Below are 24,718 nucleotides of genomic sequence, written 5' to 3'. Positions count from 1 at the left end.
AGCGGGAGTTCAGTATGAGGAGGTGAAGGTATATGTGGATGTGGAGGGACAGTACGTACTATTACGGTGTATAATGTATGGAGTGATGCTGTGTGTTGCCGCGATGTATATTCCGCCTCCCTACTCTAGCAGGAAGATTAGAGAAGTAATGGAGCGAGTGGAAAAATGGGGACCGACACCGTTAATAATTATCAGAGATCTAAATAACATCTGTGATGAATATTGGGATAAAAATAAAAATACTCAGAATAGGTCGGAGGGACACATAACAACATTTGGCACCTATATACAGGAGATAGGTTTGATTGATCTGTGGAGGGTTAGACATGTGGGAGAGAGAGGGTACTCATGTTATTCACCGGCACATGCCACACTCTCTAGAATCGATATGGCTCTGGGTAACAGGATCTTAGACACACTGGTTGGGGAGGTGAGATATCTGCCAAGGGCCTTGTCGGACCATAGTCCAATTGAAGTAGAGGTTAGATTGGAGGGGGCTCGCTCGCTAAGTGGGAGAGAATGGAAGATTCATCCTAATTGGTTACAGAGTATTGAGTTGGAAAGTATAGGACGGGAGGTGGCGGAATTCTTTCTCTTAAATGATGGAAGCGCCGACGCTCTTACAATTTGGGATGCAATGAAGGCGTACCTGAGGGGACTACTGTTTAGGGACATTAGTAGGTGTAAGCGGAGGACGAGAGAGGTAGAAAAAGCGGCAGTTGAGGAGTTGAAGGAAGCAGAGGATGGGATGGCCACACTGGGAACCCCTGAGGCAGAGAGAAGAATGAAAAACGCACAAAATCATTTGGAAAAAATTCTGCTAGGCAAAGCTGAGAGGAAACGAGATTTCCAAAGGGTATTGTTCTATCAGGAGGGAGAAACAGTGGGACATATGCTGTCGGTAGTGGCTGCTGCTCAGAGAGGTTCTTCATATATACACTCTTTGGATTCTGCTAGTGGAGGTAAAATAACGGAAACACCTGAAATTTTGAGAGCCTTTGCGGACTTCTATGCAGATTTGTATTCCTCTCGGGTTGGTGAATCGGTCGAGGATGCACTGACTTTCTTGGAAGGTCTGGATTTGCCGAGACTGAGTGAGGCAGATAGGGAGAGCCTTGAGGCCCCTATCACTGAGGAGGAATTGAGTCGGGCATTGATGTCTATGGCCAATGGGAAGGCGCCTGGGGTCGATGGGTTACCCGCTGAGATCTATAAAGGGTTGGCAGAAGTGTTGATTCCTAGATTAAAAATGGTATTGGAGGAAGCTAGGTCTTGTGGGCGCTTGCCAGCCTCTATGAGAGAGGCCATAATAGTGGTCATTCCAAAGGAGGATAAGGACTTGGGGAAACCGGAGTCGTACCGCCCAATTTCTTTACTAACAATTGATGTCAAGCTTCTGGCCAAGATGTTGGCTCTCCGCCTCTCTAGTGTTATTGCGAGTCTGGTGCATTCGGACCAATCTGGCTTTATGCCGGATAGATCAACGGCGATCAATTTGCGGAGGTTATATGTAAATTTGCAGGTAGAGTCTGATAACTGTGGTCGAAGAGTGATTGTATCGCTAGATGCACACAAGGCGTTTGACAGCGTCGAATGGGGGTACCTCTGGCAGGTGCTGGAATGTATGGCGTTTGGCCCGCAGTTTGTGGCCTGGATACAGCTGTTGTACTCATTACCATCCGCCAGAATTAGAGTAAATGGGGAGCTATCTCGTCCTATAGGGCTGGCTAGGGGTACTAGGCAGGGATGCCCGCTGTCACCCCTCCTGTTCGCGTTGGCTGTAGAACCTCTTGCTGCTAAGATTCGGCAGTCGGATGGGGTCCCTGGGTTTAGGTATGGCAAAGTAGAGGAAAAAATAGCGTTATATGCGGATGATGTTTTGCTGTTCTTGGAGGATCCAGACAATTCACTAAGAGGGGCCGTTGAAATTGTTGAGAGATTTGGTACTGTGTCGGGACTAACAATTAATTGGGATAAGACGGTTCTTTTTAGAGTGGATGACGTAGGAGAGAATGTGAGTGAGGATGTTGGGGATGAGAGGCTGAAGGTGGTTTCCCAATTTAAATATCTTGGAATATGGATTTCGGTGCCGGTGGCGGAGTTTCTGCAAAGAAATTTGACTCCTGTTATGGGGGTACTCAAGGCAAAGGTAGACGCCTGGAATAAGCTACATCTATCGGTCGTCGGTAGGGTAAACCTTATTAAAATGGTCCTTATGCCCAAAATTCTTTATGTTCTGCATAACGCACCAATTTGGATCCCTCGGGGGAAGTTCAGGCAGATTAATGCCCTCTTTAGAAGTTTGATATGGGGTAGACAATATCCACGTATTAGCTTGGAGACGCTTCAACGACCCAAGGAAGATGGTGGTTTGGCTTTGCCCAACCCGGAAATATACTTCCTTGCGGCCCAGAGCCAGCATTTGAAGGGCTGGGCGCGAGTGGCGTCATCCAGTGCAGTACAACAGCTATTGGAAGAGGTGACGGACCGACGACCGATGGCCAGGTGTTTGGAGGATGGCTCATTGGGCGCGCTGGGGAAAATATACCCAACCCTGTTCCTGATTCGTAAATTATGGAATAGACTAAGGCAGATTCGTGGGGTTACAGGGTTGACTAAATTCACACCGATATGGTCTAACCACAACTTAAAGGATTTTGAGGCCCTGGGAGGATTGATGGAATGGCAGAATAAGGGAATTTGCTTTGTTCACCAGATAATCCAGCAGCAGGAGCTGAAGTCCTTTTCCCAATTGCAGGAAGAATTTGGTTTGCGATCCACAGGGGAATATCAGTATGCGCAGATGAGACATGCCTTTAGAGCTCAGAATAAGAAGGCTGATATCAGGGTTCAAGATGATATAGTGTTGGAGTATGTGTGTGGTGAGGGTACTACAAGGGGAGTTATTTCCACTCTGTATAAGGACCTTATGCACACATTTCTGCTAGATTTCCCTATAAAGGCGAGAGCTAAGTGGGAGAGAGAAGTGGGGCCGATGGAAAATGAAACCTGGGAATCGGTGATGGAGTGGGTTCCGCGACTATCCTTGAGTGAACCATATAGGCTCTCGCAGCTATACATTTTGCATAGGGTATATAAATCTCCGGAAGTGTTATACAAAGCGGGATTGCGTGCCAATTCTGGGTGTCCGAGGTGTGCGAGTGAGAAGGCAGGAATATATCACATGATGTGGACGTGTCCGAGACTGGCTGCCTTTTGGGTGGTGGTTTTGAGCCGGGTTGAAGCAGCATATAAGTGCAGAGTTGTTAGAGACCCGATAGTATGTGTGCTGGGATATGTGGAAGAAATTGGAGTTGACAATACTTGGAAGATTGCAATCGCTAGGCTACTCTACATGGCCAGGAAAGTAATAGCACGAAACTGGATAAACGCGGAACCACCTGTGAGAAGGGAATTTCTCCAATATGTTCAACATGGTCTAAAATTGGAAAAGGGGGTGTACAGTAAAAGGGGGAAAATAGAACTCTTTAATAAAATATGGTCTCCTTGGCTTGATTTGGATTGAGGAGTATAGGCGTCGTGTTTCCTAAGACCTGGAAGAGGATAAATTACAAGAGGCAGATAATGCCTCGGTGGGGTGGAGATTGAGACTGAGCTGTCTTATGGGGGAGGGGGGTAGTTGGGGTAATGTTGGGGTTTATTAAAGTAAGAAAATGTGTATCTGATATAATGCAATGTAAATGGCATTCTGTTGTTCTCTTTTTTTTTATATTGTTAATAAAAATCTATTTAAATTAAAAAAAAATTACCTATGGAGTTAGTAAATGCTGCGGGCGTCCTCCCCGACGCGCGTTTCGGCGATTCGTCGCCTTTCTCAAGGGGTGACGGGAGGACAGGAAGAGGGAGTATAAAAAGCCCCAAGGACCAATCACAAACCGATACATGGATTACCAAGTCTGGCACAGGTGTAACGGCCAGTAGCTAACCGTTGAATGCATCGCCTCGCGTCCTACTGCAACTTCCTATGACGCACGCGATGCCATGGTAACTAGATGCCCCGGCGGCGGCGGCGTCACGTGCCGCATGACGTCATATCACATGACCGTCACCATGGCACTACAGACGCCGCAGGCCGACGGGGGAGCCAGGATCATGGCGCGCGTGCGTACTGATGCTAGTAGGATCAGATAGGCGCAGCGAAGTGCATATAACTAAGGTAATATCAACACGGCAGACCATTGTATGGACATTTAAGCAACATGCAAACTATATAGGTACATTGTAAATTATTCAAAGACCATAGTAGGACTTTCCCAGGAGTACAGGCATTATTGGATTAAAAAGCATAAGTACACTAATATCATAGAAAAATACAAATGTTGCCAACAGACTCAGTACACAGTTCTACGAAAGTATAAAAAATCAAAACATACATATATAGAACAAATGTGTTACAGTAACAGGGAAACTATCAGGTCTCTATGATGTAGAGTTCCATGTCAACTTGATATATTCTTGAAGGAGACAGTACTCCGTCTTTTATAGTTGCTTTAAGTAATATGACAGTAGGCATGTCGGTAACGAGATCCAAGCAATTCCATAATACGGCAGCAAGTGTGAGAGGACTAGAGGGACAATTTAAAAACATAAATTAAAAACATAAATTAAAAACAAGAGCAAGAACAGGTGCGTAAATGACATCAGTTATATTCAAAGAAATGGTACAAAACTCAAGTTCTCATTGAGTCCTTTAGGATGGACTGTATCTAAAGTCCATATCCATCTGGTTTCTTTCTGTGCCAGTCTGGAACTAACCTTCCCACCCCGAATTCCCGGGTCCACAGTATCAATACCCCGGACTCTAAGCGCGGCGCCATTACAATTATGATGTAGTTTAAAATGGCGGGGTAGTGTGCGAAGTGTGGACGTGTCGTCATGGCCGGCGGCCGCCTCAATCCCAAGAACATGCTCACGCACGCGTATTTTAAGTTGGCGCGTGGTGAGCCCTATATAAATCAAGTTACAGGGACACATAGCAAAATATATCACATTACGGGTGGTACAGGTAATGTGTTTCCTAATCTCATAAGTTCTTTGGCCAGACGAGTTTTTAAATGTGTCAATGCGGTCTATATTGGGGCAGGCGACACACCGGCCACACGGTACACATCCACACCTCGGACCCACCCCATCAATAAATCTGGAGCCTGTTTCTCCCTGGTAATGGCTCCTAACCAGACAGTCTTTTAAGTTTTGAGACCGTCGGATGACCACGCTCGGAGTCCCCGGGAGGATACTCTTAAGGATAGGGTCCGCCAGTAGTATAGGCCATGCCTTACCAAGGCATTGTTTCATACGAGAGAACTGGGCATGGTAGTTCGTAATATAACGTATTTTATTTGATGTGTTGCGCGGTCTATCATGAGCATAAAGCAAGGATTGCCGCGTCGAATACTTTGCCCTAGAATAGGCCCGTTTAATGGTACGTCTACCATACCCCCTCTCATGAAATCTATAACAAAGATCTTTGGCCTTCACCTCAAAATCCTCATCGTTAGAACAAATCCTCCGTAATCGGAGAAATTGACCGGTGGGGACGGAATTAATCATATATCTCGGGTGGGCAGATGAGGCATGAAGCAGACTGTTGGTGGAGGTCTCCTTCCTATAAATTGTAGATTGCAGCATATTGTTCTCATCTTTCCAAACAGTAACATCCAAAAAATTAATTTTAACAGTATCAGCCTGATATGTCACAAAAATATTCCGATCGTTCGTGTTTATCAAATTGATAAACTCCTGCAAAAGGTCAGATGTTCCCTGCCAGATCATGAATATGTCGTCGATATACCGCATCCAAAATGGGATGCGGCATAACGACGACTGATCTGACAGGGGGAGGTCCTTCTCCCACAGCCCCAGGAACAAGTTTGCATATGCCGGGGCAAATGAGGCCCCCATTGCAGTGCCCTGGAGCTGCAGGAAGAAGGACCCCTTAAAAACAAAAAAATTGTGAGTAAGTGAAAACTCTAGGAGTTCGAGAATAAGACAGACAATCCCTCTAGGTAAGTTCGACATTTCTAGATAGTATTTAGTTGCCATTAGGCCGTCACTATGCTTAATGCTGGTATACAGGGACTCAATGTCACCTGTAACCATAAGCATGTCATTCTCCAAGTAGAGACCGTCGATCCTCTTCAAGAACTCACCAGTGTCAAGTAGAAAGGAGGGAAGAGTTTCCACCAGGGGCTTCAATTTGGAGTCAATCCAACGATTGACGTTTTCTAGGAAGTGATTCTAGGAAGTGATTCCTCTGAATGGTCTAATTCATCTATGACGACCCGATCCGGCTCTCGCTTTAATCGTACGAGAGATGCAAACTTTCACCCATATAGACGGAATCAACATAAGTCACCTGATCGTGGGCACGGTAATAAAAAGGTAATTAACTTGAGTTCCCATACACTTACAATGAGTGATCTTTCGCTCCTTGGTAAAGGGCTTACCTTTTCTCCTAAATCTCATTTTGACACTTTTTCCGCAATTAAGGACCTCCACCTTTTCGCTAGGTCACTTCTGTTTAAAAGGTACTTTTTTGATCCTCATCTGCATAATTTGTTTCCAACAGAGGAACAACTAGCCCTCCAGGATTTGGAGGAGCTACATGCTGAGCACCAATTGGGAGAAGGAGGTAAGATTCCTCCTTCCATAAGAGTTAAATCCAAGAAGTTTCCCCCTTTTGCATCTTGCCCTAGCATTGATCTCTTTGTTCGGGTTGTCTCTGAGGACTTTCTCCATATTCCTGGAGGGGTCGTCCGCGACAACCTGACCAGAGATGAGCGTGCTAGATTGGACGTCCTGAGGGCTCTTCCGGAAGTGGTGTTTAAACCTGCCGATAAGGGGGGAAATATAGTGATTTGGCCAACAGCCCTCTATGAAAGAGAGGCATTTAGACAACTTAACAATAAAACCTGTTACAAGCGCCTCACGTTTAACCCCCTTCCGGCCTTCACTGGGCAACTTGTTAAAATTCTTAACAGTGCGGTGTATAATAATATCATTACTAAAGAACTTGCCTTGGCACTCCAGGTACAAGAACCTCAGATACCCACTATGTATTTGTTGCCCAAAATCCACAAAAATCCGGAGAACCCCCCCGGACGTCCAATCATCTCTGGGCCGGGCAACTTCCTAGAAAACGTCAATCGTTGGATTGACTCCAAATTGAAGCCCCTGGTGGAAACTCTTCCCTCCTTTCTACTTGACACTGGTGAGTTCTTGAAGAGGATCGACGGTCTCTACTTGGAGAATGACATGCTTATGGTTACAGGTGACATTGAGTCCCTGTATACCAGCATTAAGCATAGTGACGGCCTAATGGCAACTAAATACTATCTAGAAATGTCGAACTTACCTAGAGGGATTGTCTGTCTTATTCTCGAACTCCTAGAGTTTTCACTTACTCACAATTTTTTTGTTTTTAAGGGGTTCTTCTTCCTGCAGCTCCAGGGCACTGCAATGGGGGCCTCATTTGCCCCGGCATATGCAAACTTGTTCCTGGAGCTGTGGGAGAAGGACCTCCCCCTGTCAGATCAGTCGTCGTTATGCCGCATCCCATTTTGGATGCGGTATATCGACGACATATTCATGATCTGGCAGGGAACATCTGACCTTTTGCAGGAGTTTATCAATTTGATAAACACAAACGATCGGAATATTTTTGTGACATATCAGGCTGATACTGTTAAAATTAATTTTTTGGATGTTACTGTTTGGAAAGATGGGAACAATATGCTGCAATCTACAATTTATAGGAAGGAGACCTCCACCAACAGTCTGCTTCATGCCTCATCTGCCCACCCGAGATATATGATTAATTCCGTCCCCACCGGTCAATTTCTCCGATTACGGAGGATTTGTTCTAACGATGAGGATTTTGAGGTGAAGGCCAAAGATCTTTGTTATAGATTTCATGAGAGGGGGTATGGTAGACGTACCATTAAACGGGCCTATTCTAGGGCAAAGTATTCGACGCGGCAATCCTTGCTTTATGCTCATGATAGACCGCGCAACACATCAAATAAAATACGTTATATTACGAACTACCATGCCCAGTTCTCTCGTATGAAACAATGCCTTGGTAAGGCATGGCCTATACTACTGGCGGACCCTATCCTTAAGAGTATCCTCCCGGGGACTCCGAGCGTGGTCATCCGACGGTCTCAAAACTTAAAAGACTGTCTGGTTAGGAGCCATTACCAGGGAGAAACAGGCTCCAGATTTATTGATGGGGTGGGTCCGAGGTGTGGATGTGTACCGTGTGGCCGGTGTGTCGCCTGCCCCAATATAGACCGCATTGACACATTTAAAAACTCGTCTGGCCAAAGAACTTATGAGATTAGGAAACACATTATCTGTACCACCCGTAATGTGATATATTTTGCTATGTGTCCCTGTAACTTGATTTATATAGGGCTCACCACGCGCCAACTTAAAATACGCGTGCGTGAGCATGTTCTTGGGATTGAGGCGGCCGCCGGCCATGACGACACGTCCACACTTCGCACACTACCCCGCCATTTTAAACTACATCATAATTGTAATGGCGCCGCGCTTAGAGTCCGGGGTATTGATACTGTGGACCCGGGAATTCGGGGTGGGAAGGTTAGTTCCAGACTGGCACAGAAAGAAACCAGATGGATATGGACTTTAGATACAGTCCATCCTAAAGGACTCAATGAGAACTTGAGTTTTGTACCACTTCTTTGAATATAACTGATGTCATTTACGCACCTGTTCTTGCTCTTGTTTTTAATTTAGGTTTTTAAATTGTCCCTCTAGTCCTCTCACACTTGCTGCCGTATTATGGAATTGCTTGGATCTCGTTACCGGCATGCCTACTGTCATATTACTTAAAGCAACTATAAAAGACGGAGTACTGTCTCCTTCAAGAATATATCAAGTTGACATGGAACTCTGTTGTGAGTTTTGTTTTTGGGCTCCCTCTGGTGGTTACTGATGGTACTGGGTGATTTGTGTTCTGCGGTCTCTGGTGCCCACCTGTTCTACTAGGATTTGGGAGTTTCCTATTTAACCGGGCTTTCTTGTCATTTCCCCGCTGGCTATCAAGGTTATCAGAGTGTTTTGTTACCTCAGCTTCTGGCTTCAGTAATCTTCAGGACAAGCCAAGTTTTGATTTTCTTGTTCCACGTTTTGCTTTAATTTTGTCTTGTCCAGCTTGCATATAATTGTCTCTTTGCTGCTGGTTGCTTTAGTGGGCTGTAATTGCTCCTCATGTTCCATGAGTTGGAACATGAGTTCAAGTAATTACAGGATGGTTTTTTGAAGGGTTTTTTGCTGACCGCGCAGTTTACTTTTGTATCCTCTGCTATCTAGTTTTAGCGGGCCTCATTTTGCTGAATCTGTTTTCATACTGTGTATGTGCCTTCCTCTCATTTCACCGTCATTATATGTGGGGGGCTGCTATTTCTGTGGGGTATTTCTCTGGAGGCAAGAGAGGTCTGTGTTTCTTCTAATAGGGGAAGTTAGATCTTCGGCTGGTGCGAGACGTCTAGGATCAACGTAGGCACGTTCCCCGGCTATTGTTATTTGTGTGTTCAGGATTAGGGTCGCGGTCAGCTCAGGTTCCATCACCCTAGAGCTCGTTGGTGCTTGTCCTTTTGTGATTCCCTGCCATTGGAATCATGACAGAACTCTACATCATAGAGACCTGATAGTTTCCCTGTTACTGTAACACATTTGTTCTATATATGTATGTTTTGATTTTTTATACTTTCGTAGAACTGTGTACTGAGTCTGTTGGCAACATTTGTATTTTTCTATGATATTAATGTACTTATGCTTTTTAATCCAATAATGCCTGTACTCCTGGGAAAGTCCTACTATGGTCTTTGAATAATTTACAATGTACCTATATAGTTTGCATGTTGCTTAAATGTCCATACAATGGTCTGCCGTGTTGATATTACCTTAGTTATATGCACTTCGCTGCGCCTATCTGATCCTACTAGCATCAGTACGCACGCGCGCCATGATCCTGGCTCCCCCGTCGGCCTGCGGCGTCTGTAGTGCCATGGTGACTGTCATGTGATATGACGTCATGCGGCACGTGACGCCGCCGCCGCCGGGGCATCTAGTTACCATGGCATCGCGTGCGTCATAGGAAGTTGCAGTAGGACGCGAGGCGATGCATTCAGCGGTTAGCTACTGGCCGTTACACCTGTGCCAGACTTGGTAATCCATGTATCGGTTTGTGATTGGTCCTTGGGGTTTTTTATACTCCCTCTTCCTGTCCTCCCGTCACCCCTTGAGAAAGGCGACGAATCGCCGAAACGCGCGTCGGGGAGGACGCCCGCAGCATTTACTAACTCCATAGGTAATTATACAGCTATTATGGCTGCTCCAACTTAGGTGGTTATCATACCATGTATGGGGTATATTATGCTTTAGACCTATTGGGTTGAGTGCGCAATAGAAGGATGTCACTACTTGTGCAGGGTATATTTACTTATAATTGCGTTACTGTGGGCGTCTGTTTCTGAACACGTGCGAGTGGGTGTTCTGTTCCCCTCCTCCGTGTGGTACCTGTATTGTGAGTTTAGTAATAAAATTTACATTTTTTTCATACATTGTACTTTGGAAGTCTTTTGTCGTATGTTTTTTCTTTGTTGTGTTCTATATTGCGACATTCCTTGTTATGTCCAGAAGCAATCACAGTTATTCTAATATTTAAAATCTATGTCATTACTACTGTGATATGCGTATTCATGAGGTGTTCTAAAACCGTATTTGTTGTACAAGAGCAGTAAATCATAGATAAAACTATGGTCATAATCATGCTGACACACGGAATAAAGGTAGCAACTTATTCATTGGTGAAAAGAAGAAAATCGAAATCTTAAAACTTTTTTTTCTTTTATTCGACCCTACAAAGCGTTAATAAGATTGGTAAGAAGTTATATATAACCAGAAATCCTGCCACATACAGGTACAACTCATCCTAACAACAACAAAAAAAAAAGGTCTCTCGTAGTTATGTCGATGGAAAAATAAGAACAATATGACTCCTGGAATGTGACAATAAAACAATGGAAATAATTGCTTTGTCCTAAAGGTCCAATATAGGCAAGTCTTTAAAGGGTTAATAGTAGAGAAAACTGGTTCCAGTCTGCAGAGCTGTGGTTACACGATGGAATCATAGGTAAAATGGTAACTTGCGTGCAGCTATGGTTAATCGCACGCGGTTCGGAAAGCCACTGTGCCACAGACCGGACTTACCCTGGAGCAGCGAGATTCAGCAGCTGCCATGGTGCTCGCTGGAGCCTCTAGTGGTGAGGTCAGACCTGTGCGGCAGGTAGCTGCCAGGTACCAGGGCGACGTTCGGCTGTAGCTGCTGACCCCAAAGGGACAGAGACGTCACTTCATATACTCGGGCAAAGCAGGACGACGCGTTTCCCCCCTATTCTCAGTCCAAACGGGGTTCATCAGGGGAAATGGTTGCAGCAGCAGGTGACGGTGGAACGCTGCGTGCGTCCAGCAGGCACGGATCCTTCTTTATTCTGATTTCCGGGGCGCAGCGCACATTGCGTTCCAGCTGTTCCAGAATTCAATATCGTCATATATTTCTCCTCCCGTATGATGCCATCTATTGTATGAAGGGCACCAGACATTCCTGCAGTAAAGCACCCCCACAACACGATGCTGGCCCCCTGTGCTTCACGTTTGGGATAGTGTCCTATGGCTTGCAAGCCTCCCCTTTTTCTTTCATACATAATTGTGGTATTATTGTTGAGAAGTTCCATTATTGTTTCCTGAGAATAAAGGACATTTATCTAGTTGTGAACTGTAACCTCTCATTTTTATGTCAGTTTTGGAGCAGTGGCGTCTTTGCTTAGGGGTCTTTGGGCCATGTCACTAAAGGACACGTTGTACAGTTCACGTAGATACTAAAGATGAGCGGATAGAGCAAAATTTTTAAAGCGATAAAAAGGAAACCAGGTCACCTCCCATGCTGTGGATGATTCTTCGGCCAGGACAGAGCACATTGCTACGCTCACAACGCGCTGGTATGTGTGCACTGTACCATGTGTTCTCTACTACCAATAAATAATGCAGTTCAACTATCGAATCTACAGCCCAATGTTGGACTATCTTATCTCACAAAATTTGAATTCGGTTGCGTGGATTTTCCTGGGAATTTGATTCGCAAAGAAGTTATCCTCCGTGAATTGAATGTCCCTTATTTTTATTTCTTCACCATCTTAAGGTTCTTTTTGATGCAGCAATATTGCAGCCAGTAAACGTCACTTTGCTGAATTTGGATGTTCTAATATGGGAGTAGGCTTCCATTATACTCCAATATATTCCTTCATCTCTAATAGATACTTTTGCACCAATTTCCTTCAACAATTTCACAAGGTCGTCTGCTCTCGCTTTTTGAATGATCTGTACATGCACATCTAGGAGAAAAAAATAAGTCTCCTTCCTGAGTGGTATGATGGCCACATGCTCTGGTCATGTTGTCCACCTCAAGATATAAAACAAGCTCCTTCCTGAACAGTATGATGGCCGAGAGCTCCACGTCACTCACATACTTCCACATGCACCTATGATGGTTAGTACATCCTCCTCTAGATACAGAACCAACTCCTTCCAGAATGGAATTACTGCCCCATGCTCTGGGCTGGCTTAGTATGTTCTCCGCTAGATACAGAATGTGTCTCCTTCCATAACAGTATGATGGTCCCATGCTCTGGGCATGTTTATTACATTCTCCTCTACATACAGAATGTGTCTCCTCCTAGAACGGTATGATTGCCGAGTGTTCCAATGGTGATTCGTACATTCACCTCTTGATACAGAATGTGTCTCCTTCCATATCAGAATGATGTCCCCATGCTCTGGGTGTGTTTATTACGTTCTATTCTACATACAGAATGTGTCTCCTTCTAGAACGGTATGATTGCCGAGTGTTCCAATGGTGATTCGTAAATCCATCTCTTGATACAGAATGTGTCTCCTTCCAGAACACTATGATGGCCCCATGCTCTGGTCGTGTTTAGTATGTTCTCCTCTAGACACAGAATGTGTCTCCTTTTAGAACGGTATGATTGCCGAGTGCTCCTATGGTGATTCGTAAATCCATCTCTTGATACAGAATGTGTCTCCTTCCATATCAGTATGATGGCCTCATGCTCTGGGCATGTTTGGTACGTTCTACTCTAGATACAGAATGCGTCTCCTTCCATATCAGTATGATGGCCTCATGCTCTGGGCGTGTTTGGTCCGTTCTCCTCTAGATACAGAATGTGTCTCCTTCCATATCAGTATGATGGCCTCATGCTCTGGGCGTGTTTAGTACGTTCTCCTCTAGATACAGAATGCGTCTCCTTCCATATCAGTATGATGGCCTCATGCTCTGGGCATGTTTAGTACGTTCTCCTCTAGATACAGAATGTGTCTCCTTCCATATCAGTATAATGGCCTCATGCTCTGGGCATGTTTGGTCCGTTCTCCTCTAGATACAGAATGTGTCTCCTTCCATATCAGTATGATGGCCTCATGCTCTGGGCATGTTTGGTACGTTCTACTCTAGATACAGAATGCGTCTCCTTCCATATCAGTATGATGGCCTCATGCTCTGGGCGTGTTTGGTCCGTTCTCCTCTAGATACAGAATGTGTCTCCTTCCATATCAGTATGATGGCCTCATGCTCTGGGCGTGTTTAGTACGTTCTCCTCTAGATACAGAATGCGTCTCCTTCCATATCAGTATGATGGCCTCATGCTCTGGGCATGTTTAGTACGTTCTCCTCTAGATACAGAATGTGTCTCCTTCCATATCAGTATGATGGCCTCATGCTCTGGGCATGTTTGGTCCGTTCTCCTCTAGATACAGAATGTGTCTCCTTCCATATCAGTATGATGGCCTCATGCTCTGGGCGTGTTTGGTCCGTTCTCCTCTAGATACAGAATGTGTCTCCTTCCATAGCAGTATGATTGCCTCATGCTCTGGGCGTGTTTGGTCCGTTCTCCTCTAGATACAGAATGTGTCTCCTTCCATATCAGTATGATGGCCTCATGCTCTGGGCGTGTTTGGTCCGTTCTCCTCTAGATACAGAATGTGTCTCCTTCCATATCAGTATGATGGCCTCATGCTCTGGGCGTGTTTGGTCCGTTCTCCTCTAGATACAGAATGTGTCTCCTTCCATATCAGTATGATGGCCTCATGCTTTGGGTGTGTTTGGTCCGTTCTCCTCTAGATACAGAATGTGTCTCCTTCCATAACAGTATGATGGCCTCATGCTCTGGGCGTGTTTGGTCCGTTCTCCTCTAGATACAGAATGTGTCTCCTTCTATAACAGTATGATGGCCTCATGCTCTGGGCGTGTTTGGTACATTCTCCTCTAGATACAGAATGTGTCTCCTTCTATAACAGTATGATGGCCTCATGCTCTGGGCGTGTTTGGTACATTCTCCTCTAGATACAGAATGTGTCTCCTTCTATAACAGTATGATGGCCTCATGCTCTGGACGTGTTTGGTCCGTTCTCTTCTAGATACAGAATGTGTCTCCTTCCATATCACTATGATGGACCCATGCCCTGGGCATGTTTGGTACGTTCTCCTCTAGATACAGAATGTGTCTCCTTCCATATCACTATGATGGCCTCATGCTTTGGGTGTGTTTGGTACGTTCTCCACTAGATACAGAATGTGTCTCCTTCCATATCAGTATGATGGACCCATGCTCTGGGCGTGTTTGGTCCGTTCTCCACTAGATACAGAATGTGTCTCCTTCCATATCACTATGATGGACCCATGCTCTGGGCATGTTTGGTACGTTCTCCACTAGATACAGAATGTGTCTCCTTCCATATCACTATGATGGACCCATGCTCTGGGCATGTTTGGTACGTTCTCCACTAGATACAGAATGTGTCTCCTTCCATATCAGTATGATGGACCCATGCTCTGGGCGTGTTTGGTCCGTTCTCTTCTAGATACAGAATGTGTCTCCTTCCATATCACTATGATGGACCCATGCTCTGGGCATGTTTGGTACGTTCTCCTCTAGATACAGAATGTGTCTCCTTCCATATCACTATGATGGACCCATGCTCTGGGCATGTTTGGTACGTTCTCCTCTAGATACAGAATGTGTCTCCTTCCATATCACTATGATGGACCCATGCTCTGGGCATGTTTGGTACGTTCTCCTCTAGATACAGAATGCGTCTCCTTCCATATCAGTATGATGGCCTCATGCTCTGGGCATGTTTGGTACGTTCTCCTCTAGATACAGAATGTGTCTCCTTCCATATCACTATGATGGACCCATGCTCTGGGCATGTTTGGTACGTTCTCCACTAGATACAGAATGTGTCTCCTTCCATATCAGTATGATGGACCCATGCTCTGGGCGTGTTTGGTCCGTTCTCCTCTAGATACAGAATGTATCTCCTTCCATATCAGTATGATGGCCTCATGCTCTGGGCGTGTTTGGTACATTCTCCTCTAGATACAGAATGTGTCTCCTTCTATAACAGTATGATGGCCTCATGCTCTGGACGTGTTTGGTCCGTTCTCTTCTAGATACAGAATGTGTCTCCTTCCATATCACTATGATGGACCCATGCTCTGGGCATGTTTGGTACGTTCTCCTCTAGATACAGAATGTGTCTCCTTCCATATCACTATGATGGACCCATGCTCTGGGCATGTTTGGTACGTTCTCCACTAGATACAGAATGTGTCTCCTTCCATATCAGTATGATGGACCCATGCTCTTGGCGTGTTTGGTCCGTTCTCCTCTAGATACAGAATGTGTCTCCTTCCATATCAGTATGATGGCCTCATGCTCTGGGCGTGTTTGGTACATTCTCCTCTAGATACAGAATGTGTCTCCTTCTATAACAGTATGATGGCCTCATGCTCTGGACGTGTTTGGTCCGTTCTCTTCTAGATACAGAATGTGTCTCCTTCCATATCACTATGATGGACCCATGCTCTGGGCATGTTTGGTACGTTCTCCTCTAGATACAGAATGTGTCTCCTTCCATATCACTATGATGGACCCATGCTCTGGGCGTGTTTGGTACGTTCTCCACTAGATACAGAATGTGTCTCCTTCCATATCAGTATGATAGACCCATGCTCTGGGCGTGTTTGGTCCGTTCTCCTCTAGATACAGAATGTGTCTCCTTCCATATTAGTATGATGGACCCATGCTCTGGGCGTGTTTGGTACGTTCACCTCTAGGACACAGAACATGTGTCCATCCTGAGCGGTATGATGGCCGCGTGCTCCCATGGTGATTAGTATATCCACCTTTATGTCTTGACAAGTTTGTTTTGATTTGCCATAACATCAAGCAAAGAGGCGCGTAGGCCTAAGGTAGAGCCACATATCTGCCTGTAATTGACACAAATGATGCCAATTAGCTTAACAAAAGCTCCAAAAGCCATGACATCGATTTCTGGAACTTTCCAAGCTGCTTAAAGGCACAGTCATGTTGGTGGGCGGAAACTTCTGAGCTGCTGGAATTCTGATCTTGGCCCATTCATACTTTTTTTTGACAGCCCATTTCAGAATTGTGTAATGCACCCTTTTCCCTGGCGCTGCAGGGATATTGAACTCTCGCTCATCAATTTCCACCAAGATTTCTGCTGATTGACCGGGACCCATACAATCAAGATTTATTCAGGGTTCTCTTCTAACATAAAATAATGATTCAAAATGGAAACTCCATGTAAAGATCGGAAGTAAATGGAATAACCAAGTATGATGGAATATTGCCCATATTCTCCGAGGGCATCCTGCCTGGGCCGGCCCTGCCCGGGGTATCAGTGTAACTGCCCCATCTGCCAATACAACCAGCACTAACTCTGCAGCACAGAAGAGCGCACTTTATAAAACGGAGCAGAGAAGATGAGGAATTTCCTTTTTTTGTTCCTTGTAATTCTCATTAGAAATCATAATAGCGGCTTTTGATTACATGGAGCCGGCTCCTGTTATTTGTACGAGATGAAAGCCGTATCAATGTTACAAAAGACAATGGAGATATTCCTTCTGCTTTTAACCACTTTCATATTGCAAATGATGGAAGACTTTAAAGGACGAATTGTGGACTCAGTTTCCACCATGTAAAATTAGAGGGGGAGAAAGAAACAGAATACATTACTCCGCGAGGATGAGGAGGAAGGGCCATTTCAATATCAAACTGGAAAAGACGTCTGAAGAAAATGATGGCGTCCGAGAAGACGACGAGAGGGTGACAACTCGCCACCACCTCCGCAGGCTCTGCTGTTACTGACCCAGAAACTATACAAACCAGAAAAACGAAAATATCAGCCCCCTGCCCAATGAGAACCGATAGTATTATAACACTGGGGGTACAGCGGGCATATACGGCACATAATGCCCAACATAGTATATCCTGGTGCTGTACATGGTGTCGTACTTGTCAGCACACCCCACACATCATGTGTACAGATGGGCAAACCCCAACAGGACACAGAACACCTACTTTTCACCAGGAAGTCCGCGTTACTGTTCGGATTCGACACCCCAAACACCGAGGATTGACGCATTATCATGTGCATGGCAGCACGGCAAACACTGCCACTGATCGGCGCTAAAATCATCACCGCCAGTCAGACAGCTGCGGTTCCCACGCTGTCAAATGAAAGCATGAGCCCACAGCTGTGATCGGAGGCGCCAGATGATTGCTCTTGCTGTTATTAGCAGCAGGCATAGGCTGATGGGAGCAGTAGTCCCATCAGCCGACGCCAGTGATGAGAGGTAAACTTTTTACCTCCGATCACAGCTATGGGCTCACACTCATTGGGCAGCATGGGAATCGCAGCAGTCTGACTGGCAGTAATGATTTTACCGCCGATCAGAAGCAGTGTTTGCCGCCCTGTGATGCACATGACACGTGGAGGTTCAAGCCCCCCATTCAAGTGAATGGGGTCCGGGTTCAGGCACTTTTCTGGTACCCAAACACAAATTTTTTTTTTTCTTTTAAATGTTTGGCCAGACCTGAACATCCAAGGGTCCGCACACCTCTAATCATGCGGTTAACTAGTGCTAAAATCAGTGAATTTGGTGAACATTAAATGTGAGTGGCCGCCTCCAGCAGGAGCAGCAGCAGCAGATCACTTCTGTCCTGGGCTCCGCTCACATGCGCATTGCAATAGGAGGTCCAGGATTTAGCAATGCATAAGGAGCAACAAGCAGATACAAAAATACTGGATCCCTGACAGACATCGTAAGGTTACAGGACCCATCGGGTCTGAATAGAAATCATGATGCCAATGGGGGCAGAGCCTTGAAAGGCGTCTACTTAATGAGAAAGAATTTCTCCGATGTGCCCCATACGCACAGGACGATCACAAAGTCTGCACATCTTTACCTTCTCATTTTCTACAAAACCACCAGAGTCAGAAGTGCCTTCTGGGCACTATGTGAGTAACATCTGCGTGCAGCCATTCTTCCCATTGGTTTAGATTGTGAGGCCCAATGGGAACAGTAATGACAATTAGAAGAGTTAAGTCCATGGCTGCTAGACAGGAAGCCTGAGATCCGCCTCTTACCCGCCGGCACCCTCCATTCCTCCACAGATAAAGCCTGGCACGGCGTCACGTATGCGATACACAGCAACGATGACACCGTGCAAGGCCGGCTAATCTACAGAGGAACCAAAGTGCCGGCAGGCAACAGGCGGCTCTGCCCAGGCTCGTATCCAGCCGCCATGAAATACTGATCTGACTGCTGGACCAGGGATCTGCAATCTTATTCGCTCATCTTCCTAGCGCTGCGGGCTAGGCTGGCGCGATATAGGAAAGCTAAATTAATAAATAAATAGTTCCTAACTTCATAAGTTACTGACTTAAAGGAACACTCCAGGAAAAACTGATTTTCTGCGTTCTATAAAATGCAGCCCCTAGAGGGACGGAGCATGACTCTTATAATTGGTACCATGCTCCGCCCCTGAGGTCCTGAACTTGGCACCACACGGTGTATCATGGTTTTCTGGACTGAACATCGGGGGCAGATTTTTTCAAGGCAGCCATAGATGTCACCATCCCCACATGATTATTTCACAACTGATAAAGAACCACATGCATACCGAGACATATTATAATAATTAACACACTTTTCCTATGGAGCAAGCAATTTCTAGCACAACTGCATCACTACAAATTGTTAGAAAATATATGTCAGTCACTAGATAGGTTTTCGAACCTTTATTGCCGTCACCACAAATGCACTGATGATCGGTCCGATAACTCAGAGTTGATCATACCCCTCGGGCCTAAATCTACCACCAGTCTCCGCTTCCTTATCCCAACCCTGCAAGTGTTTGCATAGGGGAAAATGCAGAAAGGAGCAGATATTAGTGGGTGAAATGTCATTTTGTGTCATCTCTGCCTCTCTACGTAGCGAATCCCTCTAAAAAAGAAAACTGAATGAACAATGTCAACTTTTCCACGAAACGAAGCTTTGAAAGTGTAAGCAAGTGAATGGGTGAGTGGTGGAGAGGGGGTGGCGAACATGGAGCTTGGAAGCACTCACCTCTTCCCGTAATTTTAGCAACTGCGACGAGAATGCACAAAGAGAGATAAAAAGGAAAGAGAAGGCAAGAGAGAGAGATCAGTTGTGTGACAGGATACAGAATTAACACTGACAATTTATCTGTTTACATGTTTAGCATTTAAAGAAAAATCACAGACAAACACATTAAACGGAGCTAAACATTCGCCGTGTTCCGGGCGACTATTTTTTTTTTCCCTTTCCCTTTTTTTTTTTTTTGTGAGTGACTAAAGATCAGTTTCTCATACTGTCACATTAAACAGAAAAAATGGTTTGGGATTCTCTTTTAAAAGCACATCTAAGACGCAATCATCAAGTAGAGGGGAACGGCTCGGTGGAACTCTGTTACAAAGAGGAAAAATAAAAAAAAATAATAAAAGAAGGTTTTAGCCTCCGTATTCTGTATCATACAGACTTACACCCAGTCACCCCGGCTCATTCACACACTGGTATTCTTCACAGTGCCAGGGATAACAGGTACCAAAAAAAAAAAAAACCTCTCACAAAAATAAAGTGGGCACAGCGGCCGCAGGAGGTGCCCCCTGGGGTGAGAAAGGAACGTTCTGGGGCGCAGCGGGTACTTGGTGCAATGTGACCAGAACCGCAGCTACACTGCCCGCTGGAAAACCTGCAACATTTATCATTAGGTTCCTTATTTTGCCGGTTTTTCCACCTCGGCATATTCCTGCCCGCTGCTCGTGAACAAGTCCCAGTATTCTCAGATTACCCTCTGTCAATAAAGCTGCGAGCGAAGCACATTTCTCCAACTTCTTTCTTACACAGTTCAATCTCCTTAAAAAGCATTTGTTTGTCTTACTGACGAGCGATGGGGACAAGATTGAGGTTTTCAGTAAGCAAATTACTGCAGCTCTGCTGCTCCAAAATAGAGTTTGGGTCAGATGGCAAAGCTGCTGGGCTGGAGTATTAGCGAGAAAAAAAAAAGACCCTAATATATTCCCGTAATGAATGGCGGGACGGCGTGAATGCAATTCATAGATGAAAATATAAAATACAATCCAAAACTAACTATCTGCTTATTCAGGCTTTCAAATCAGCACATTTCACCTTCTACTTTAAACCACGGTGGTCTGTAAAAAAATATATATTTATATGCAACGTATGGACCCATCTGAGGTCGTCACAGACTATCAATATCTAATTATCTCATTAAAGTGACCAATGCGGCATCAGTGTTAATCCTACATTTTGTGCAAATCAATAAGCTAAATAAATAAAAATTAAAAAATAAAGACAAAATCTAATTTAAATTAAGTTATTTTCTTCACTTTTATTATACCGTATATAAATATATATATATATATATATATATATATATATATATATATATATATATATATATATATACACATATATACACAGTATGTGTAATTTTTATTTTCTTTAATACAGCTATAGTTTTTAATAGTTATTTTATATAACATATACGGTAACAGATAACAAATGTGTTAAAAACTATAAAAAATACATAATGAGATAATGTACTTGTTTTTATTATGTATACCCCTCCTTACATGTAAAGCGCCATGGAATAAATGGCGCTATAACAATAAATAATAATAATAATAATAATAAGATAAACAAGTACTACATTGAATGAAAATGTGAAAAATATACAACAATAAAAATACTAAACTGAATAAAAGTGTAATAAATCTATAAAGTTAATATATAACTATATACCATAATTAATTTCTGATTTAATTAACGCTTTAGCCACTAATCATACATCTCAAAATAGACTTTAGTCGTTTAACTCATTTTAGCCACTGTTTTTGATAGAAAATGAAAGTCATTTTTATTTTTAATTTATAAAAATGTTAATTGGTTTTGACCTGGCTATTATTTCTTTCTACCGCACTTTTAATGCCGATGAAGGACATAAAACTTTAATACATAAACACATGTCACTGCTTATTAAAGTGACTTGGTGATAATAAATTGGACATTTTGCTTAAAATATAAATCTAGCAAGGGAAGAAAAAAAAATTCAAAATATTTTTTCCCTATTTACGATTATTGAGGGGTTAACAAAAGTAGGATTTATTTTTTTCTGCAATCGTTTCCTGAAGCTTTATGTTAAGAAGATGGCGGGTCGGCTGACAAATCTTATGACAGATATTTATTTTCATTTTTTAGAAATGCTAATTTTTCCAGCGTGAACGTTCACTTTTCAGAGCGAGATCGGTAAATGCCGGCTACGTTGCGATCAATGACACAGGTTTTAATGTTTGCATGTGTGACGGGTTACTTAGCAAAACTTATTTCACCACATTCAATGATCTTTAAAACATTGGGATTTTGGTTTTTCAGACTTTCCACTGCAAATAAAAAAAAAAAAGGAAATCTTTATCTCATTTGTGCTGGATGGCTGGCTTAAGCCTTGGTTTGTTTGGGTTTTCTTTTTTTTTCAGGATTTGTTACTAGGTAGCAGAATGCTTCTTTATCATTTTAATCATTGACACATTCAGTCAATTTAGGAAAAATAACACGTGAAAAAATAAAAAATAAATTCTGAACAAAGAAAAGCACTTTTGTTGCTCCCGATATCTAAACTAAAATAATCGGCGCTAATTCTGATATTTATAGAAAGGCAGAAGGTTCACGTTGCTACTTTTACCAAAATATTAAACAAAAGATTTTTTTTTTTTCCCCTTTTTTTATGGACGCGGAACTTGATGCGAGGGGTAATCTGTTTCTTTGTAGACTTGGGAGAGAAATCTGGTTTGCGCTGGTTTGAGCCAGTGAAATCTCTTGTGGTTAAAGCCGTCTGCTGTGACTAAAATCAAAACATGCCGCGGCGTGTGCAACGGGGATGGAGGCGCATGCACGTGACTCCCCAAACCACCGAATTTAAAAAAAAAAAAACGATAATGTGACGACCATTCCTGCCTGCATGCTGATAACAAATAAATGCTGAACTCTATTAAACGCCCCTTCCCTATTATCGCGGGTCGAACAGACAATTTTCTGAACTTATGATGGTTGTCTATTTACTTCTCTATAAACCCTCGCCGTGCGTAGAAGAGATTTGAGCTCGCTAATGATCTTCTCTGCCGGGGCTATATGAGATGATACCGGCCTTCTTCAGATCTCGGGGAATTAAATTGACCAACTTCACCCGCCAGCTCTGTAGCTGAAGACTGATGTACTTTGTGCACAGCGAGCCAAATCTCACACCAAAAGGATCGAGCGGGCAAAAAAATTAAGCATCTTGTGCCCGGCAAATATGGGGACAGTAATCTCGATTTTCATTAATTATTTACCGTGTGATTGCACTGAAGAGTTTACAAAAAAATTACAATATCATCAAATTGGCAAGATGGTGAAAAAAAAAATAATAATAATTAATTCTTAACAACTTGGAAAGAAAATTACAAATATATATATATATATTTTTATTACAAGTTGCCAATAATTATATATATATAATGTAATAAATTTTTACATTTTATTGTTTTTACCATAACATATATATTACATACTTATTGTTTTTCTTTTGCCACCATAATACCAATTTGATAATAGTGTTTTGATATAACAGGCCTTTCTGCAATTACTTTATTGATCGCCGTATCAATGCATAAATATACTCACACATATCTACATACATAGAGATATACATACACATATATATGTACATACATATATTTTTATTTTACTTATATAGCACCATTAAGTCCACAGTACTTTATATATATGTATATATATTTATATTCATTATTCATATATATATATATATATATATATATATATATACGTACATAGACATACACATATATAAGTACATAGATATATTTTTTTTATTTTACTTATATAGCACCATTAAGTCCACAGTACGTTATATATATATGTTATATATATATTTATATTCATTATTCATATATATAGAGATATATATATATATATATATATATATATATATATATATATATATATATATATATATATATATATATATATATATATATATATATATATATATATATATATATATAGTCCAGAAAGATGAAGGCAGCACTCCAGTAGAAGAAACAAGAGTATTTTATTGGCCCATGTGCTACCTGGAAGGATTTTTTGCACCCTCTGTCTTCTTTTGGTGCTGCTTTTTGTTTTCTTTTTCTATATATATATATATATATATATATATATATATATATATATATATATCTGCTTTGTGGAAGCAAAAAAAAAAATCCAGCTGTTGTCATGAAAAATAATGCTTTTTATAATTATTTAATTTATTTTTGTTTTAAAGTGTTTATGACATATGACCAATTTAATTTTTGTTTATTTTTTTACTATTAAACATTAATATTTTTTTTTTTACTACTGACATCCAGTATACATAAAAAAAAGTAGAAAATATGAAAAATGTCATGTTAATGCTGCTCAACTTGACAATTTTTTGTCCTGACACTGACAGCTCACATCTATGGCAGTGTACACACTCTCCTGATTGAGGTTTGCAGATTTAGGCGCCGGGCTCCAGTGTCTATAGCAGTCACACAAAAGAATATTCCATCATTTATTAAAAAGAAAATAAAAGTCGCCATATGGAGTCAAATCTTTTTGGGCTAAAAATAATAATAATAATAATAATAATAATAAACACTATTTTATCACAGCCACTAATTAAAAAGAAATGCAAATTTACTGATGTAAGAAGATTTCTGATCTGATGGACAAAGCTTGCACAGAGGAGAATAGGAAGCAGTGAGGGGTCATTGAGAGACCCCGTGTGTGCGAGAAACGTACATGTCTTCTATTTATTTCTAACTGAGACACAGAAGGAAATATGGGGCAGGGGGGTTCGATGCCTTTGTGGACAATATCCCTTTAAGAGGTGCGATTCATTTATTTATTTGGCTGTGAGGACATCTCCTCCACGGCTTCTTCTTCCTCTACTGCATTTATATACATTTATCACACGGGAAAAAAAAAGAAGATTCCTTAATAAACAGGAAAGAAAAAAAAAAAGTATTGATACAAAATATCTATTCCTCAATGTACTAACACAAAACCTGTGATCTCTAATACAAGAAGGCTCCTGATGAATCTCAATTATAATCTATAATATCCGAATATTCCTCTTATATATCACCTATCTGTAAGGGTATGTGC

At 42.7% G+C, this 24,718-nt stretch overlaps 1 protein-coding gene across 4 annotated transcripts in view; it reads right to left on the bottom strand.

The window, feature by feature from the left end:
• Window positions 1–24,718, bottom strand: part of VTI1A (vesicle transport through interaction with t-SNAREs 1A) — a 508,838-nt gene that overhangs the window by 374,105 nt on the left and 110,015 nt on the right. For 2 of the 4 annotated variants that reach the window (XM_069754293.1, XM_069754291.1), the window contains exon 5: window positions 19,559–19,579. The exons of the other annotated variants lie outside the window; for them this stretch is intronic. In XM_069754293.1, the coding sequence (XP_069610394.1) occupies window positions 19,559–19,579 (21 nt within the window). The remainder of the gene's footprint in view (window positions 1–19,558; window positions 19,580–24,718) is intronic. 4 annotated transcript variants of the gene reach the window in all.

This window comes from Ranitomeya imitator, chromosome 2 (assembly GCF_032444005.1).
Source record: "Ranitomeya imitator isolate aRanImi1 chromosome 2, aRanImi1.pri, whole genome shotgun sequence".
Lineage (NCBI taxonomy): Eukaryota > Metazoa > Chordata > Amphibia > Anura > Dendrobatidae > Ranitomeya > Ranitomeya imitator.
The sequence above is the reverse complement of the archived record's forward strand: the minus strand, read 5'-3'. Positions and strand labels throughout refer to the sequence as shown.